The sequence below is a fragment of the Garra rufa genome, chromosome 14, assembly GCF_049309525.1.
Source record: "Garra rufa chromosome 14, GarRuf1.0, whole genome shotgun sequence".
Classification (NCBI taxonomy): domain Eukaryota; kingdom Metazoa; phylum Chordata; class Actinopteri; order Cypriniformes; family Cyprinidae; genus Garra; species Garra rufa.
The window spans coordinates 24,732,542-24,754,653 of record NC_133374.1 but is presented as its reverse complement, the minus strand read 5'-3'; the positions used below and the strand labels follow the sequence as shown (position 1 = coordinate 24,754,653).

Here is a 22,112-nt window from a genome sequence, read left to right as displayed (position 1 = left end):
AGTAAAGTAGGAAATAGAGTTGATCAAATGCAAGTAAATAAAAATGAGAACTGTACATTATGAATGAATAATTGAATGACAGTGGTGATAAGTTTCTGGATGTACTATACATTCAATATATGATTACCACATAATATATGTCTTAACTCACAAAAAAAATGAGTCATGTTCATTCATGTATTTCATTCACTTTTTATTGCATCGAATTATCATCATTTCCTGAAATTTGGCATGTGAAATGATCATGCTTAACATACTATACATACAGTACTTTGTATTTCTTTTATATGTTTGTTGTTTATGTGATTTACAATATTTAATGTACTATAAACTATTAAGCAAATCAAGTCAAATTATTTTATTTAGCAACTCAAGTGGAATTTAGTGGAATTTTTTTGAATTTCAATTCTGTTTCCTGACATTCCAATTCAATTCCAATTCCATTTCCTGTCAGCTGCATGCAATTCCAATTCAAATTCCATTCCAGGAAGTGAATTGGAATTTACCATTCATTCCCAATTCAATTCATGAATGGCCCCAACCCTGGAATCAACTGAATAAATGACTTAACAACTCAGTCATTAAGACAGTGGCTTGCTGCCACCTACTGGTAATTTTAGTTTTATTTTTTAAAAGCATCATTCTATTTTTTTTTCTCTCAATTTTACATTCAAACATTAATAAACTCACTTGTTTGGAGTCATTAGCCATGAAAGTCCAGATGACGGCGTTCTTCTCAATGGAGGTAGTGGGGGTGTACCAAGCTTCCAAAACAACCATTTGTCCCATGATTACCTCCATGTCTTTCCGTGGCATCTCGACCCGCTGAGAATCACCTGTGACAGAAGTGAAACAGCCAAAGTTGAGACTTATCCTGGAATTCAGAGGACAGGTTCAGCAAGAGGACTTGACTTTAAGGTAACAGTACATCTGACAAAAAAATCATAATCCTACAAAGGCAAAATTCGTAATCCACCCAAACACACACACACACACACACACACACACACACACACACACACACACACACACACACAAAACCTTTTGGCTCACGAAAATAATGTAATGAAAAATTAATAAGGTAATATAAGGCATCTCTTTCACCAGTCCTGTGAAAAAAATGCATCGTAAAAAAGCTGCATCCAGCCACTGTGATAAGACTTCATTTGATGGATTTAGTACAAAGAACTTCTCCAAAACTAGTTAATATAATTAAAGTATTTAATGTGCTCCGCAATAAACAGCAAGTGTTCACAATTAATTGCCAAGCCAGTTTGAGCAAAGAGCAAGAAAACTAAATATACAGTAAAAAGTAAACAGTTTTTTGCCCACATGCAAAGCTTCCACAGAATTAAATACCCTGAGGAGACTAATTTAAACCCAATCCAAAGTCAGAGATCACTCACAGGGCAGGAAGTCTCCTGAGCTGCTCAGCTGCAGGTGGATCAACTGATCCCAGCATTCCCGACTGTCCTGTTCAGCCAGTTTGGCGGTGGATGGATGGCTTACTCACAGACAGACGTGGTGGTGGAGCTCTGCTGAGCTGAACTGCTGCGCGCCACTGCTGCTATGTTCCCTTTACTTTCAGCTTTAAACTGAATCTGCCTGTGACGTAAAGACGCCGGCGTCTTGCATTAGGCTGAACGTTGCCCTCAAGCTGCTTTGTTATTGCTCATGAGACTGCGCCCATCTCTCCATTTTTTAATTTCTGTTGTGAATGTGGACTAGTAATCCTCCAACAATCTGCAGCTCAATCTCGCCACGCGTTCTACCGGCTCACGAGAAACAAGTCGAGCTCAGCCGGACTTAAAGATGATGTAACCGACGGCTCCTTTGACGAGCGCTTTCACTGCTGTACTGTCTTCATTCATATTCTCATAAACCCGCCAGATTAAAGGATCCAATGGGAAACTGATCTAAACTCACAACTCACAACAACATTCCTTATTTATCCTTATTTGCCTCACAGGGGGAGCTATTTATTAGTACAAGATCTCATCACTAAAAGATTTTTCTTACTCCTATAAAGGCTAAACTATAAACTGTATTTAAAGTTTAAGTGTATTTAAAAAAAAAAATAGATATTTAATTTAATATTTAACAGATTTAATATATATACAATTAATTATATATAATTATTAATAATATAATTTTAGTTATAAACGAATATACATTTTTGTAAAAATAAATAAATTACAACTAAACTGTAAAATTAATTTTTAAAATGTATTTACAACTTTCCTTGACTGTTTCAAAGATCAAAATTCACTTCACGGATGGTCTGTTTCAATCATAGTATTATCCAAAAACAGTATTGTACTTGTTTCTGTCTGCCAGATTTGTTTTGCACGTTGTCAACCTTTAATCTTTTTAGTGGTGAAAGCTCAATCTTCCCCTTCGTCCCGGCCTGGGACTTTGGAGGGGGTGTAAGAAGGACATGCGTCGCCTGGGCTCGCGAAAGCGGCGTGTCTATGTGGGGTGGCCCTCTGATGTGCTGCGCTCGGCAACTGTCTCTGTGTGCCCAGGTTTATCCCTTACATTTCTGAGCCATAGTAGTTTATTAAATCAAGGAAAATCTTCCCTAATCCCATCCCTGGCTCCATCTGTGCTGCTCTAGACACACACGCAGCACCAAGGTGGAAAGCCTGACACGGACACCTTGATTCGGGGATTAACACATGGCCACACAACACACACACTGATGAACTCATTTAAAAGATCAGATCTTCATCCTGAAGAAGAAACTAGCAAGCTATGCACAGTTTGTACTGTTGAAACAATCAGCTGCTGTTGATTGACACTGACATTTAGCTCCAGGATTGAGATTTCCAATAGTGTTATATACAGTACTACTGTGGATATTCAGAAGGTGAAAACCAGAGAAGCTGCACAAAACAATTGGTGAGGCATATATTGTGGAAAATATCACCCCCTAAAATTAAAAACCAAATGGAGATTACAAATTACAATATTGCAGTTACAATAGGCCACCTAGTGAGGGCAGCACAATACTACAGAATGAGAACAAAAGGTGACAGATGAGTTAGATGAACAGATTTAACAGGGTATATATCAATGCTGCTGAGTCTCATATGATTTCAAGAGAATCAGAAATCCACATCAGATCACAGTCTATAAAGCAGCAATTTTAATCCAGAGTCTTTTCACAATGAGACTATAGAAGAATCATTTTGGTTTCACAATGTGTATGCATATAACTTTCTCCTTTCAGACGAATACAATTGGAGCTATATTAAAATATGCCCTGACTCTTCCAAGCTTTATAATGGCAGTGAATGGCTGTTGAGATTTTGAAGTCCAATAAAGTTTATCCATCCATCATAAAAAAAAAAATGCTCCACATGGCTCTGGGGAGTTAATAAAGGCCTTCTGAAGTGAATCGATGTTTGTGTACGAAAAATCTATATTTAAAACTTTATAAACTGTAATCTCTACTTTTTGCTAACTGTTGTACACACCTCACGAGAAAGTGGTGTTTCAGCGGATGATGTACAATCAAAAAAAAATAGAAAACAAAAACCAAACAAAACAAAACAAAACACCAGTCATGAATTAGAAGTACAAAATGAGGATTTATAAAGAGAAATGTTGGAGGATTTTGATATAAGCTTCAGAAGTCCTTTAGTAACTCCCCGGAGCCATGTGGAGCACTTTTTATGATGAATGGATGCACTTTATTGGACTTCAAAATCTCAACTCAGCTATTCACTGTGATTATAAAGCTTGTAAGAGACAGGACATTTCTTAATATAACTCTGATTGTATTTGTCTGGACGAAGAAAGTCATATACACCTAGGATGGCTTGAGGTTGAGTAAATCATGGGGTGATTATCATTTTTGGGTGAACTATCACTTTAATTTTATCACAAAATTGTAAATAATAGTATTTAATATACACACACAATTAATTACATTTAACTAACAATTTTCATTATAATATATTATATATACACTGTAAAAATACATGAAATTGTCCTGGTAATTTTCTGCCAGGACATTATCAAATCATTTTTATTCATTTACTTTAATTACATTTATTTTAATTACTTTTCAGACATTTATGTTGTAGTTTACTTTCAGAACAAAAATGTACAGTCATCTAAGATGTTCATGTCATTCTTTCTTCAGTCGTAAGGAAAAATGTTTTTAGAGAAATACATTTCAGGATTTCTCTCCATATAATGCACTTCTATGGTGCCCCTGAGTTTGAACTTCCAAAATGCAGTTTAAATGCAGCTTCAAAGGGCACTAAATGAAAGGGTCTTATCTAGTAAAACGATCGGTTATTTTCTAAAAGAAATTACAATTTCTATACTTTTTAACATCAAATGCACATCTTGTCTAGCTCTGTGTGTACTCTGTGTAGAGATTAAAAAGTATATCAATTGTAAATGTTTTTAGAAAATAACCGATCGTTTCGCTAGATAAGACCCTTCTTCATCGGCTGGGATCATTTAGAGCCCTTTGAAGCTGCATTTAAACTGCATTTTGGAAGTTCAAACTCGGGGTCACCATAGAAGACCATTATATGGAGAGAAATCCTGAAATGTTTTCCTCAAAAAAAACATAATTTCTTTACGACTGAAGAAAGAAAGGCATGAACATCTTGGATGACAAGGGGGTGAGTACATTATCTGTAAATTTTTGTTCTGAAAGTGAACTACTCCTTTAACTTTAACGCAATGCAGTGCGAACTCCAAAATACAGGTAAAACACCTGTAAAAAAACAAATCCATATGAAGACTTTCTTTATTTTAATACATTACCTGTACATTGTGCTCATTTTTACAAATTTTATTGATGTATATAATTTAACTCAACAACTGAGTCAGTTCCCCAGTGAATTAACTGATCCGATTCAACTCATTGGCTCAGTGATCCAGTCGAAACAGTTCTTTAGTTTACAGCTCACTGGAGGGGAAAAACTAAAAACGTCTGTTCCTCACACAAGGCAATCAAATGGCTTCAATAGTTTTGCAATACAGAGGTGTGGACAGATGTTGTTAGAGCAGCAAGAACTGTTATATAGTGAAACAAAAAAGCTATGTAAAGGTTCTTTAAAACACTCCTAAATTCTGCTTTTGTGTTTCACAAAAAAATAAAAAAATAAAGAGATTTGAAAGACAAAGGGGTGAGTAAATAAGCACAAGATTGAAGTAAATTTCTAGGCAACAACTAGGCTACAAGTAACTAACTTCATCCAAAGATTCACTGTCAATGCATTCACCTTTTCCTTCCCGTAAGCGTGGGCCCAGCCATTTGTAAAATTTATGGGTCTGGCTTCCGGTCTCATCTGCGTCCAGCTATTTTTAGCTGTACAAAACAGCTTGATTTGCTGCTAGATATTACAAATTGGTCTGTCTTACCATATTATTTTAATGTATTATCTTAATTATGAGCACACTGGCTTATAGTGCAAACAGTTTTGCTGTTTACTGCATATTGTTATTTTTCTCGTTATTTCCCTACAGAGGCTAATGAACCAGAAGTCTCACTCATAGGCTTACTTCCACGTTGAGAAAAAAGGTGGATAGGCCTACTCTAAAAGCAAAAGCTGGAGTCCCCTGGCACATCCCAGGTGCTCAAAAACAGGCAAGCAGCTTTTATCAAATGTCCTTCCTGAAAAAAAAAGCCTTGATATGAGCTTACTCTCATTAAACAGAGACCCATTGTCTTCTAATATAATCTCCTCTTTTGCTTGTCTCCGGCTCACAAGGTTTGTCTGATAAAGCTTTAGCATGAACGATCTGAGCCAGCCCTGAAATACCTGCTAATCTTAGGCAGCTGCACATCAGAAAGCACTTAACTGAGGAATGGGCGACGCGGCTCAGGTCTGATGAGTACGACCGACCCTTCCCATCTGATTCCAGACTCTGTTGTTGGGGATCGCAGGGTTTAATTATCGGAGAGTTTACCTTGAGTGCTGAGAGCGAGGTCAGCGGTATATGGTGACACTGAATGAAGTTTGCAAAGGCTGATAGGCAAATATGAATGCATAATCTCCTCAAGAAGGAGTTTGTAGGTTAAGCAAGAGTTTTCTGGCAGATGGCAATAGAATAATAAACATTTGGTGAAGGTTCCTTTAAATAGGATTACATCAGTTTTATCTCTAGTGCTATTTTAAGCAATTTTCAGTGTGTTGTCACATCAAAGGACCTCTAAATCCTTGCGAGTTTAGATCGATTCTTCATGCATACATGGACATGGACAGGACTGTCATCAGGGGAGGACAATCAGAAACAGAGTCCTAGGCCTGTCAAGGTCTTTTAGGTTGTAGCCTACTTATCCAAGCCCTATGAATTTTAGCAAAGGCCCTGGGCATAATATAGTAGCTATTACCTACATAGGCAGCATTCTAACCACAACTAAACAGATATACAGTTGAAGTCAAAAGTTTACATACACCTTGCCAAATCTGCAAAATGTTAATTATTCTACCAAAATAAAAGGGATCATACAAAATGCATGTTATTGTTTATTTAGTAATTTATAAAAATGACCCTGTTTAAAAATTTTACATACACTTGATTCTTAATACTGTGATCCACAGCTGTGTTTTTTTGTTTTGTTTTGTGATAGCTGTTCCTCAGACCCTTGTTTGTCCTGAACAGTTCAACTGCCTGCTGTTCTTCAGAAAAATCCTTCAGGTCCCATAAATTCTTTGTTTTTTTTCAGCATTTTTGTGTATTAAATCATTTCCAACAATGACTGTATGATTTTGAGATCCATCTTTTTACACTGAGGACAACTGAGGGACTCATATGCAACTATTACAGAAGGTTCAAACGCTCACTGATGCTCCAGAAGGAAATACGATGGGGGGGTGAAAACTTTAGAATTTGAAGTTCAGAGTAAATATAACTTATTTTGTCTTCTGGGAAACATCTTCTGTAGCTTTTGAAGGGCAGTACTAAACTACACAAAAATATGATATTTAAGCAAAATAAAAATGCACACATCTTCATTCTGTTCAAAAGTTTACACCCCTGGCTCTCACATATACCCAGGTGTATGTAAACTTTTGACTTCAACAGTATATCGTCTATGATAATATCGTAATTATTGTGCGATTTGACATTGTCAAGTAAACCAAACCATTATCAAGCCAAATAAAAAGTGCAAGCAAACACTATGAGATGTAGGTTAGAAGATTGAGCGACTACTTGAAGTTTTTCTCCAAATATCAGCACAACTGCAAATGTGATACTGATTTGATTAACAGTCCTATAAACAAGTAGTTAATACTAAGTGACTTACATTTTAGACACAACAGTTCTTGTTTTTGCTGTATTTCGACAACGAAAATAGTTCCAAACAAGCAACAGAACTGTTTTGCAACACACAACCGTGTGTTGTTACTGAATCAATCTGCCATTTGAATGAATCAGTTGAATGAATGACTCACTCATGCAGTGATTTCCCGCCACCTACTGTCAATTTTAAATTTATATGTAAAGTATATATTCACTTTTTCAGCCAAATCATTTCAAATATCAGTATTCAGTGTTTTTTAAACATCAAAACACAATTATGCATTCGTAACTGCAGGTTAATTGCATTCATGTCCTGTATTAAACAGCATGTAAACTGTTCAAAAGTGTTTCATGTGATTAATAGTAGCCCTATAGTGTCTTAATATTTGAATTTAGTTATTTAATTTAAGAGTTTGACACAAAAGATGATGCATACATTTATTACGTTAGAAAAAAATGGCCATATAAAGGTAAAAATGGCCAAAAAAGCTAAAAATCAATTTAAACTTAAAAATGGATTTATGTTACTCCTGCAAACTAACCACTTCACAGAATATGAAGAATATCAAAATTAATATCAGTCCTAAACCTGACAAAATACCTGCACAATAACACACAAAATATATTCGAATCACTATTGACAAAATTACAGAAAATATTGAGATTATTTTTGTCATTTTCACACACCCCTAATAGTCAAAAAGATTTTTTTAAATGTTATGGAAAGATGTCTTTTATGCTCACCAAAGCTGCATCTATTTAAACAATACTACAATAAAAACAGTAATATTGAATATTACTGTTATATGAAATATTATTACAATTTAACATAAGTGTTTTCTTTTTTAATATATTTCAAAATGTAATTTATTCCTGTGATGCGAAGCTGAATTTTTAGCATCATGATCCTTCGGAAATCATTCCAATATGCTGATTTGCTGCTCACAAAACATTTCTCACATTATCATTGTTGAAAAAGGTAGTGCTTCTTTATATTTTTTGTAGAAAAATGGCACTTTGATCAATTTAATGAATCCTTGCTGAAGACAAGTATTCATTTCTTGAAAATACATATGTACATTTATAACGTCTCTTAACTGTCATCCTAGATGAATTTTTCACTAAGCCAATCGCAAAGCCTTCTGGGATTGCTCTGTTCATGAAAGATGCATGCCGTGCTGCTGAACTTGACCAGAACGTGGCATATCAGAAACTGGCTATCTTTTGAAACAGCCTTCAGGTCAGCAATGCGCCTATGATGACTTAAAATGCTCTTTAGGTAGTCAGCTCACAAATTTTGAGCAGAGCTTTTTCCTCTTTTTCCTGTCTCTTTTCGCACACACACACACACACACACCACTATAATAACTAATATTAATCTTCAAAAGAATACATTGCACAATGGAGGCCATATATTGCGACATGACATTATGGGAGAAGCTAAAATAGAATGACTGCAGGGCTTGCGAAAAACTTATCGGCCATAAATACGGTCTTAAATCAATGTGACCAGTTTTTGCTCTCAGTCATCATGACCCAGGCTGTCAGCTGGGCTTTCAGAGACACCCAAACAACAGAAATAATACCTCAATAGGGAGAGTTAATAGACTTTACAAGTTCAGTCAATAACAGATCATAAAAAACACGAGTAGACAGGCAGATATATAGATTTTCAATAAACACCTTTAGGTAACGGCTTGCTTTAAATAATCTGGAGCTGCGACTAAGATCATTAGATTTGTTTGCATGTCTGACCGCTTTCAAATTGGCGCACATGCTTTGTTTTGAGTGGTGTATTGGTGCGCGAGAGCGCTATAAATCTAAAGAGCGCTGCCTAGAGTGTGGAGAGCATCAATCAGCCAGAATGTGACGGTTTCTGAAGTGCTCTCCATCTCTGCCACTCAAGTCTGCGGAAAGAAAATGATGCCGTTCCACAAAGCTACTCTCTCCGTAGCCTCCGGCATATGGACACAATCTCCTCCTACAAATCTGTGCAGAAAATATTAATCCATGCAACAGGCAGATGGATCGGGCTTGAATTATGTATAGAGTGCCAGCTCAAGGAGGAGAATTACTCTGCGAGTCTAGCGGCACGTCTGACGGGAAACATCAAAATCAGGTTCTGGTGAAGGAAAGTCAAAAGGAAGATCATTACAGACTGTGGATGAGATGTGATTCACAAAGATAGGATTAGGGCTGGAGTCACAGAGGAAATTTAATGGTCATAAAAGGCTATCAGAAGAGATGAGGCGGCATGTTGCCTCGGGTTCACTCCTTCCTTCTGTAAAAAAATGCAGGGACGGTTTTATCAAAGTGTGCTCATAAACTGTTGTACTTACTGATTCTGAGTTTGTTTTGCATTTATCTTCTTGTTTAAATAAACCTGAAAGCTTTGAATCCTGGGAAGCAGTTACAGCGAAGGATTGGACACATCAAAAAACCACAACTGACATCCTGATTGGAAGCAAAATGTAACGCTGGATCACAAAACCAGTCATAAGGGTCATTTTTTGAAATAACACTATTTGGCTGAGATACAACTATTAAAAAATCTGGAATCTGAGTGTTTAAAAAAATCTAAATATGGAGAAAATCGCCTTTTAAGTTGTCCAAATTAAGTTCTTAGCAATGCATGGAACATGAACTTTACTTAATATCCTAATGATTTTTGGCATAAAATAAAAATGTATCATTTTGACCCATCCAATGTATTTTTGGCTATTGCTACAAATATACCCATGCTACTTTTGACTGGTTTTGTGGCCCAGGGTCATAAATACGGATATGAATTCTTTTCAGTGAATATTAATTCTAGAGAGATGATATCCACTGCAAACACTACTTGTTATCCATGAGTGTGTTGGGATCCTCGTATAATGAAATTGGCTTTATTAGACACCCTCCATCTGTACGCACTTATCAGATGTCAATCATCGGATCGTACGCAGGTCTGTGAAGCTCAGCTCCAGGGTGGGCTGTCTGGATTTTAAAAACGACAAAAATGAAATCCTAAATAAATCACAGAGACCTTAAAATCTCTCTAGTCATGGGCTGTGGGGTAAATATTTAGATGTCAGTGAGGGGATGCGCTCTTTTCATCTCTTGGATGTATCTTTTCCGGGGAGATCAGACAGCTGCTATGGCAACCTCAAAGCTGACATCATCTTTTAAAGTTTGGGAGGCTAATTAGGCCATTGTTCAATCAAACACTGGGAAAAAATAGTATAGAAACAATTTGCACTCAGAAATTGCTAGGAATGATTTTCAAAATGGCAAAGAAATGGCAAATTTTGAAGTATGTTTCTTTTAAAAGTTTTTTTGTGTATTTGAACCCTTTCCAACAATGACTATATGTGACCCTGGACCACAAAACCAGTCTTAAGTCGCTGGGGTACATTTGTAGGAATAGCCAAAAAATGCATTGTATGGGTCAAAATTATTGATTTTTCTTTTATGTCAAAAATCATTAGGAAATTAAGTAAAGATCATGTTACATTAAGATTTTTTGTAAAATTCCTACTGTAAGCCTATCAAAATGTAATTTTTGATTAGTAATATGCATTGTTAAGAACTTAATTTGGACAACTTTAAAGGTGATTTTCTCAGTATTTTGATTTTTTGCACCCTTAGATTCCAGATTTTCAAACAGATGTATCTCGGCCAAATATTGTCCTATCCTAACAAACTATACATCAATAGAAAGCTTATTTATTTCATATGATGTATATATCTCAGTTTTGTAATATTTAACCTTATGACTGGTTTTGTGGTCCAGGGTCACATATGATTTTGAGATCATCTTTTCACACTGAGGACAACTGAAGGACTCATATGCAACTATTACAAAAGGTTCAAACGCTCACTGATGCTTCAGAAGGAAACACGATGCAATCAAGGTAAATTTGACTTATTTTGTCCACTTGGAAATATGTAAGTATCTTCTGTAGCTCCTGAAGGGCAGTACTAAATGAAAAAAAAAAAAAGATATTTAGGCAAATTAAGAAAAATGTACACATCATTCTGTTAAAAAGTTCCCACCCTGGCTCTTAATGCTTCGTGTTTTCTTCTGGAGCATTAGTGAGCGTTTGAACCTTCTGTAATAGTTGCATATGAGTACCTCAGTTGTCCTCAGTGTGAAAAGATGGATCTCAAAATCATACAGTCATTGTGTGAATTTGTGGGACCTGAAGGATTTTTCTGAAGAACAGCGAGCAGTTTAACAGTTCAGGACAAACAAGGGACTCATGAACAACACAGTATTAAGAATCAAGTGTATGTAAACTTTTGAACAGGGTAATTTTTATAAATTCAACTATTATTTTCTCTTTGGACTATATGCAAACATCTTTTATGTGAAATATCTTATTCAGGTCAGTACTACATAAAAAGTACTACATTTTGTATGATCCCTCTTATTTTAGTAAAATTATTAACAATTTGCAGATTCTGCAAAGTGTATGTAAACTTTTGACCAATGTTGAAAACAGCTGTGCTGCTGCTTATAATATTAAATATTTTATATATTTAAAATGTTAATATTTTAAATAATATTTAAAAGTGTATTACGTACATTTTAGAATTCTTTGATGAACAGAAAGTTCAAATTATTTGTATTTAGTTAAAATCTAAAACTTTTGTAACCTTACAGATGAATTTAAAGCATTAGTTCACTTATCTAGCAAAATGACTGATCACTTTCTAAAATTTATATACTTTTTGACCAAAAATGCGATGCACATGCTTGTCTTTACGCATTGCAAAATTCCGTTGGAAAGGTCACAAGTGGTTAGTTCTTCATATGTGTACTTCCATTTAAAAAGGTAGTGTAGGGCGAAAAACTCCATCTGTTTTTCCTCCAACTTTTTTTGTAAAGGGCGTTTGCTTTGTAAACACTGGGTCGGACTCGGTACTTCCGCCTATGTCACACTTGACCTTTCCAATGTGCATGAAGTCAAGCTAGTGCAAGACAAGCATTCATGGTTAAAAAGTATATATATATATACACCTTTGGTTTTACCAAAATGACCAATTATTTCACTATATAAGAACCTTATTCCTTGGCTGGTATCACGTAGAGCCTTTTGAAGCTGCATTGAAACTGCAATTTGGACCTTCAACCCATTGATCCCCATTGAAGTCCACTATATGGAGAAAAATCCTGCAAAGTTTTCCTCAAAAACCTTTTTCAAAAAAAAATTTCCGACTGAAGAAAGAAAGACATGAACATCTTGGATGACATGGGGGTGAGTAAATTATGCTGCTGGACAAAAGAAAGACAATGATGACTGATTAAAACAAAAACAAATAAATATAATAAAAGCTAGTTAAAAGTATACATGGCACAGTTTTTAATACAAGTGAATATTTGACACAGGGCTTACAAACAAAACTAAAATGCTTGATCTGACCTAGAAGAAGAAGAGGGCCCCTGGGAGCTGGGATGAATGCGAGAGTTCTTTGCCTAAATCCCACAGGGCTGCCCTGTACAGCTGTGGGACAGAGTGGACCCCATGCTGAGGCTCAGGTGTTTTATACAGTTGCCAAGCATAAGCGGAGAAGCTCAAAGCTAGCATGCAGAACACTGAGTGTTTTGTCATGCGCTCCAATAGAGAGCTGGAAAAGCTTCAAATTATGGTCACATCCCAGTCTGAAAGCTCTCTTACCATTTTGTGACATAACTTGAATGCTCTCCAGGGATGGGAATTTGGATAACATATGGTCGGCAACACAGTCCTATGAGATTAAATAAAACTTAAACAACATTTCAGAATCTGAAATGTGTAAAACACTATCAACATAAAGCAAAACACTACAAAATAGCTAGGAAGCTTACAAGTTTTCTCTATCATTTGAAAGTTTGGGTACTTTTTGATCTTGTATGTTCACTAAGGCTGCATTTATATGATCAAACACAGTAAAAAACAATAATAAAATTTTATTAATACACTTGGATGTACAATTTACAATTCAGGATTCTTAAATAAAAAGCTAAAAAGAAAAGCATTTATTTAAAACAGAAATGTGTTGTAACATTACAAATGAGTTCTGTCAATTTTGGTTAATGCAATGCTTCCTTGCTGAATAAAACTGTTAATTTGTTTAAAAATGGCTATGGTTGTTCATCTGATCTGATCTGTGTATAACAAGAAGATGCATCATTCGGGAACTGGGATGATGGCCTCATGAAAGATGAGGAGTCACTGTGAATCCATATGGTTTGCGTCATTGACTGAAACCATTAGTCTGACCTGATCATGTGGATCGTTTTAAAAATGTATTAAAGTGATAGTTCACCCAAAAATGAAAATTCTGTCATTAATTACTCACCCTCATGTCATTCCAAACCCAAAAGACCTTTGTTCATTTTCGGAACAGAAACTAAGATATGTTTTATGAAATCTAAGAGCTTTCTGACCCTGCATAGTAAAGACATTTTTAAAATGTTCAACCACAATGTAATGAAGCTACAAGAATACAAACGAAACAAACTAATTTATTCAACAATTTCTTGAACATGTCTGTTGCGTTGCCATCTATGCAGTGTCTGAAAGCTCTCAGATTTCATCAAAAATATCTGAACTTGTGTTCTGAAGACAACCTCTAAACAAACACCATACAAATTGTCCAGTAATCATTCAAAAGGTCAGCAGCAAGCCAATTTCACTGAACACGCAAATCAGGTGAAGAGGCTTTTACAGGAGCAGAGAAACATATTAATGCGAGGATCCTAAATCTTTTGTTTTGCTTCTGGAGACACATGCTGCCTTTTGATGATAAACCATAGGAATGAGCTTGGAAGATGAATGAATCTTATTAAAAACTTGACATGTTTATGACTCTGCTGAAAAGACAGGTCAGGGCGCCCAGAGGGAGGCATAATATTGTCACAGTGCTTTGCAGTTAGACAAAGAGCGATTTTACACAGCACATTTGCTAGCCTGTTGACAAAACAATTAAGAATAAATACGACCATTATCATGATGAGTTCTGAAATTAATTCTAATTGTGTGGTCTTGCGAGGGTGGGCGCAATTAGAAGACTCGTATTAAAGGAAACTAATCATGCCCTCTTTGTACAAGATTTAATATAAGTCTCAGGAATGTTTCTGTGAAGTTTCAGCTCAAAATATCCCACATCATGTTATGTAATTTTAAAAATGCCTATTTTAAGTGGAATTTTGTTTTTGCACACAAAAAGTATTCTCATTGCTTCAGAACATTACGGTTGAACCACTGATGTCACATGGACTATTTTAACAATGTACTTACTACATTTCTGGGCCTTCGACGTGCTAGTTGTGTTACTGTCTATGCAGGGTCAGAATGCTTTTGGATTTCATCAAAAATATCTTCAAAATGTGTCTCTTTAAATACAAAAGTCTCTTCAAATGCAAATAAGCTGCTGATCCCCGTACCCTTTTCCAGAATAGAGCTGTGCCTTCACAGCTTGTATCAGATACTCCACCAAAAAACATCTTTTTGGTTTTGATTATCACGTCTATCATGCTGAAATAATGCATTTTAAACCATATTAGTTAATAGCATATGCACAGAAAGCGGCTGTCACATGGCATGTAAGTACTAAACTCTTTCATGTCTTATTGCGCTTAAACTGTCAAACACACACAAGTTTATGTTAAAAAACACAGGAGTTACAAAAACTGTTGGTTATGTCTGTGAAGGCAAACAGCAGGGAAAGAAACTGCATGTTTATATTAGATCTGTGTGGCAGCAGCGTGATATACGGTAAATAAATCTATAAATCCACTGCTCTCTTGTCTTTTCCCGAGGCTGGGACTCTAAATAGTGTTCTGTGCTCGTCTGTGCAGCCAAAGACAGAACAGTTAGCATGCTTTGCTCAAACCTTTGCCATGGCGTTAGAACAGGTACTCTGTTTTCACTTGCGAAAACAAAATGATGGTGCCATGGGTGAAAACATGCAGATTAGGGGGTGGAAATATTATAATAAGATTCCCTTCCTGCTTGCAGAGAAAGGCTTACCAAAATAAAGTTACTGGGTTGTCCTTTTTCACATTTTCTGGGTTGGTAAATGCACCAGGGACTCGATTATAGCACTTAAACATGGAAAAAGTCAAATTTTCATGATACGTATTAAGTTGTCACACAAGTTACGTATTAAGTTGCTTGCTATTATCAATGTAACCCATACAATTTTAAACATCAGATCACACTTTTTTGCATACTGTCTCAATATCTATAATACATGACTGCAAGACGTGCACGGCATGCAAATGTTAAAACAAAACAGCTTTCAAAAGAGTTTTAAAACTGAAGGAGCCGCACAACTGTCACACTGCGCTGTGTTTTAATCTGTCAGCAGATACAAACACTAGCAAAGACTGAATCAGGACAGGGTGGCACAGGATATGTTTCCCTTCTCTAACTGACACAGACACTGTTTAGTTAGTATACTAAGACATTCACACAGTACACCGATCACAGAAAAGCCTCCCTGGAGCAAATCTGAGGTTAAATGCTTTGCTCAAGGGCACAACAGTAATAGGTTTCCTCGCAAGCACACGTTGCTTGGACACGGAAATAAACCTGGGAGCAAAATGTGCAATGTGTAGACAGAGTTGGAGTCAAAAGTTTACACCCCCCTTTCAGAATCTGCAAAATGTTATGTATTTTACCAAAATAATGTTTATTTAGTACTGACCTGAATAAGATATTTCACATAAAAATGTTTACATTTAGTCCACAAGAGAAAATAATAGTTAAATTTACAAAAGGTTTACATTTAAAACTTTACATGCCCTTAATACTGTGTTGTTACCTGAATGATCCACAGCTGTGCTTTTTTTGTCCCTGGTTTGCCCTGAACTGTCTGCTGTTCTTCAGAAAAATTCTTCAGGTCCCACAAATTCTTTGATTTTCCAGCATTTTTGTGTATTTTTTGTGTAACCCTTTCCAACAATGACTGTATGAATTTGAGATCCTTTGAGATCTTTTCTCACTGAGGACAACTGAGGGACTCATATGTAACTATTACATAAAGTTCAAACACTTACTGATGCTCCAGAAGGAAAAAACAAGCATTAAGAGCCGGGGGGTGAAAACTTTTGAACAGAATGTGTACATTTTTCTTATTTTGCCTAAATATCATATTTTTATCATATAGTTAGTACTGCCCTTCAGAAGCTACAGAAGATACTTACATGTTTCCCAAAATACAAAATAAGTAAAATTTAGTCTGATCTTCAAATTCAAAAAGTTTTCACCCCCGGCTCTTAATGCATGTTTTTTCCTTCTGAAGCATCAGTGAGTGTTTGAACCTTCTGTAATAGTTACATATGAGTCCCTCAGTTGTCCTCAGTGTGAAAAGATGGATCTCAAAATCATACAGTCCTTGATGGAAAGGGGTTCAAATACACAAAAAGTCTAAAAAATCAAAGAATTTGTGGGACCTGAAGATTTTTCTGACAAACAGCATGCAGGTAACAACACAGCATTAAGAATCAGGTGTATGTAAAGTTTTGAATACATTCAATAAATTCAACTATTATTTTCTTTTGTGGACTATATGTAAACATCTTTTATGTGAAATATCTTTCATGTCAGTACTAAATAAACAATAACATGCATTTTGTATGATCCCTCTTATTTCATTAAAATAATTACCATTTTGTAGATTCTGAAAGAAGGATGTAAACTTTTGACCTCAACTGTAGAAAAATGATCTGAGCTTACTCAAATGTAAAAATGTCTCCCACTGATATCATATTAGAACTTGTTACTGTTTAAATGATAACCCTACAACACAAGACTATTTGTTCTCTGAATGCAACACTGTCTCAGACTGGAGGAATCTGCTGAAATCTGCAGGTGTTCGTTCACTGACACACACAGACATCGAGGACATTAGACAGAGCTACTATTAGACTAGCATTCAAAGCTATGAATGTACAATAGGTTTATATGTCCTGCAATAGACCTAGAAACACAAAATTTAATTTGAGGGAAACAGCGCTCTGAGGGATGGCGGTGGTACAGTGCGTTCAATTTGACATACTGACCTAGGTCACATCTACTTTCCACTAGTGAAAGTGTTGTTTATTGACGTTGTGTGAAAAGAATGTTTTCAGTCCTTTCTGTGAACTTGTTTTCATTCATGTTGAATTACAGATGGTGTCTGCTCCTGACTAAAATCTATAACAGACCATAACAAGTGGATATTTTGAGGCAAATGAAATTAGTGCCTCAAGAGTAAACAAGGCCAATGAGAAGGATTTATACGGATGCAAATTTATAATGATGTATGCGTCATGGATTTGAAAACCATAAATACTAAAACAGACATAATCAGCCTGACTCATTAACCTTGTCTCATTAGACATGCTCAGTCCATTTTGAGCATTTGTGATATATTCCTAATGAAAGCTGCAAACATGAAATTTAAAACATTTTGAAAATTAAAACAAAACCATTTAGTCATTTAAATAAATCTGAAATAATATAAAATATTATTAATAATAATATTATTTAAAAAAAACTTAACTAGAAATTAGCAACTAACTAAAAGTACTAGAATGGCTAAAAAGAAAATTAATTATTATAAATATTAATTAATAAATAAATGTTATGGGTTTTAGACTATTTATGGCTTTCCATGACTTCCGTTAAATTTTTAGTAATTTAAATAAATCTGGAATAATATAAAATCTAAATATTATATAAAAAACTTAAAAATGAGAAATGAGAAATTAACTGAAAGTGCTAAAATTACTAAAAAAGAAAATACAATAATAGAAATATTAATGAATAAATAAATATTATGGATGTTAGATTATTTATGGCCTGTCATGACTTCCATTAAAAAAAAAATCAGTATATTAAATAAATCTGGTATAATTTAAAATATAAATATTATATGAAAAACGTAAAAATTTGAAATTAGCAACTAACCGAAATAACAAAAAAAGAAAGAAAATAAATTAATAAAAATATTAATGAATAATTAAATTTTAGAAAATTTTAGGCTATTTATGGTCTTCTGTGACTTCAATTTAAAATTGTTTTCAGTCATTTAAATAAATCTGAAATAATATGAAATATAAATATATGAAAAACATAAAAATGAGAAATGAGCAACTAACTGAAAGTAATAAAATTACTAAAAAAAATTACTAAAAGAAAATAAATAATAGAAATAGTAATTAATAAATACATGTTAAGACTATGACTTTCCATTAAAATAATCAGTAATGTAAAATATAAATATTATATGAAATACTTAATGAGAAATTAGCAACTAACTAAAAGTACTTAAATTACTAGAAATGAAAATTAATAAGAAGAAATATTATTGATTAAATAAATATTATGGATTACAGACTATTTATGGCCTTCCATAGCTTTCAGTAATTCAAATAAATCTGGAATAATATAAAATCAAAATATTATATGAAAAAAAATAGAAATGAGAAACTAACTGAAGGTACTAATATTTCTAAGAAAGAAAATAAATCACTAGAAATATTAATGAATAAATAAATATCAGTAATTTAAATAAATCTGAAATAATATAAAATATAAAAAAAAAAAATTCAAACTTAAAAAGTCCACCTACTACGTTGACATGCACACAGATGTCTTTTACGTGCTTTTCCCAAACCAGGGAAGTGACGTCGACGTGTCGCCATTTGTAGTTTTTAAGACTAGTAGGGATCGGGTAACAGTTGTTTTTAATACACTCATGGTGGACTTACAAATTTTCTAATGTAGCATTTTGTGAGTACATACCCTATTTACACTACTGTAGAAGTTTGGTAAGATTACTTGCACGTTTAGTGGTGCAATTTACGAGATACATCACATGTACCATGTACGGCTGTAGCAAGCCATTCGACAAGCTCGGCTATCTCCGTCAATGTTCGACTAAGGTAAAAAAAACTTTGGATGGGGCATTTAGATGGGTTTCGGAGTGCATAGCAATGTAGTGAAATCTACTCCGAACCATCGCTTTAAAAACTAGAAATTAGCTAAAAGTACTACAATTACTAAAAAAAGAAAATAAATTAATATTAATAAATAAATGTATGTATTTAAATAAAAATAATAAATAATAAATAAAAGACTATTTATGGCTTTCCATTGACTCCCATTAAAATAGTTTTTAGTCATCTGGAATATAATATAAATATTATATGAAAAACGTAAACATGAGAAATTATCAACTAACTGAATGACCTAAAATTACTAAAATAGAAAATAAATTATTAAAAATATTAATGAATAAATAAATATTATGGATTACAGACTATTTATGGCCTTCCATGACTTCCATTAAAATTGTTTTCAGTAATTTAATAAATCTGGAATAATATAAAATCTAACTATTATATGAAAAACTAAAAAATGAGAAAATCAATAATAGAAATATTAATGAATAAATCAATATTATGGATGTCTGACTATTTATGGCCTGTCATGACTTCCATTAAAAATAATTTTCACTAATTTAAATAAATCTGGAATAACATAAAATATAAATATTACATGAAAAACTTAAAAATTAGAAACAAGCAACTAACTGAAATAACTAAAATTACTAAAAAAAATATATAAATTAATAAAAAATATTCATTAATAATTAAATGTTATGTTTTTTAGACTATTTATGGTCTTCTATGACTTCTATTTACTAAAAAAAATAGAAATGAGAAATTTCTAAGAAAGTAAATAATTCACTAGAAATATTAATGAATAAATAAATGTTATGGATTTCAGACTATTATAGCCTTCAATGACTTCCATTAAAACATGTTTTAGTCATTTAAATAAATCTAAAATAATATGAATATTATATGAAAAATATAAAAATTAGAAAAGAGCAACTAACTGAAAGTACAAAAATTACTAAAAGCAAAAATTAATAATAGAAATATTTATGAATAAATAAATATTATGGATTTCAGACTATTTATGTCCTTCCATTAAAAAAATAAAAACAGTAATTTAAATAAATATGGAATAGTATAAAATAAAAATATTACAGGAAAAATGTAAAAATTAGAAAAAACTAAAACTTCTAAGAATGAAAATAAATGAATTGAAATATTAATAGCTAAATAGAAAAATAAAAAAACGAATACAAATGTTAAAGGTACATAAAAATCATTATTAAAACGTTAATTAAAACTGATTATCACACTTTACGGTCTAAATCACACAATTAACTAACTATTAACTACTGCTTTTGCCTCAATAAATGTACTGCTTATTAATAGTTAGTATGGTAGTTGTTAAGTTTAGATATGGGGTCAGATCATGCAGAATAAGGCATTAAAATGTGCTGTATAAGTACTAATAAACAGCCAAAATGCTTGTAATATGCATGCTAGTTAATAGTGTGAATTGGTCCATTAACACTTATAATACAATTTAAAAACTGAAAATAAAAAGTACACATTTTCTTGTGTATATTGTTTTAAATAAAAAAGCTAATTTAAACATTGAAATACGATAATAACACGAAAATACCACTAATAGCAAATTTGATTTGTAGTGTAAAAACAGCTATTTTCACTTCCATTGGGAAACAACTGTTCATAACTTGAGTTACCAAATATAAAATATAAAGTACATAAATAAGGCTGTGTCAGGAGTCGACTCTGCAACCGTAAGTATTACGGGGGAAGCTGTTGTCGTTCTGTGGTGTGAAAGATACTGCAATTAGCGCCCACTGCGATTACAGTAAATGGGTTATATTATGTGAGAGTGTGCTAGCAAGAGCGATGACCCTTCCCCCTGACTACTTCTTCCTGGGGCATTTTGTGGATCCTTAGGGGATTGGACTGTGTTCCTTAGTCCATGTAGCTAAGCTGTCTCTTCACACTATAATCCCATTAGCAGCCCAAGCTGTCTTTAGGAGGAAGAAGACAGGCCGATTCTGGCCTTAACGAACAACATTTCTTAATCTGTGACTTTTCAATTCCCAGAACAATTGCATTAGGCATTGCTATTAATTCAGAGAGTAGGCGGAAACCCCTTTTCACATGCCACAAGGAGGATTGCAGCAAATCTACTCCTGGTTATCTAGGCTGCCAGCAAACATTTATAAAATAAGACATCTATTACCTGGAATTATTACAATAGGAAGAAAAAGATCAAAGAAAACAGAAAACAGAAGATGCAAGCTGTCTACAAAAATAACCAGGAAATGCATCACACCTGATATGATGGATAGATGTCCTGTTTTGCCTGAAATCGTTTGCCCTATATTTTAGACAGAAAACCTATTCTATACACCTGATGGTAATTTTTTATTTTAATCGAAAGAGAATAACACACTTCCCCACCAAACCACCAAATTCTTCACAAGCCTAAACGCAGGGGTCTGATGAGGAAACATGTTCCCCTAAATAATTGATCACACCATCAGTTCGCTTTAAAATTCTACAATGTTTTCTCAGTGCATGAAAGATGTACTAGCTTGAGCAAGCTACTCGCATGAGACGTGTTCGTCTTAGCTAAACAATGACACATTGGGTTACTGTCACTGAAATCGTGAAAAAAGTGGGGTCTTGCTATAATTGAATGCCCTAGCAAGCATTTAATGTAGTCACACATTTTCCCAAGCATTACCGTCGTGCTTCTCTGCTTGACAGTAACAGTCTGCTGCTCAGAAATAATAGATGCTCAACCAAAACACTGCTTCATTTGCCTCAAAGAAAGTCCATGTTGGAAGCCTGAGGAGAAACGCATTTCAATCTTAAAATGACACTCACTTAGGAATGGAAATCACTGGGAATTGAGCTATTCTGGTTCTGATTCATGAACGATTCTTTTTAAAGTTTTCTTTCAGTAATTGAATTT

The 22,112-nt window shown here is 34.0% G+C and overlaps 1 protein-coding gene across 3 annotated transcripts in view; it reads right to left on the bottom strand.

Moving 5' to 3' along the window:
- The window catches only part of esamb (endothelial cell adhesion molecule b), a 56,923-nt gene that overhangs the window by 21,758 nt on the left and 13,053 nt on the right, over positions 1–22,112 (bottom strand). For 2 of the 3 annotated variants that reach the window (XM_073818399.1, XM_073818400.1), the window contains exon 2: positions 691–836. In XM_073818399.1, the coding sequence (XP_073674500.1) occupies positions 691–836 (146 nt within the window). Of the gene's footprint in view, positions 1–690; positions 837–1,406; positions 1,601–22,112 lie in introns of those variants that run through there. The other variant, XM_073818401.1, reaches the window with a different exon arrangement.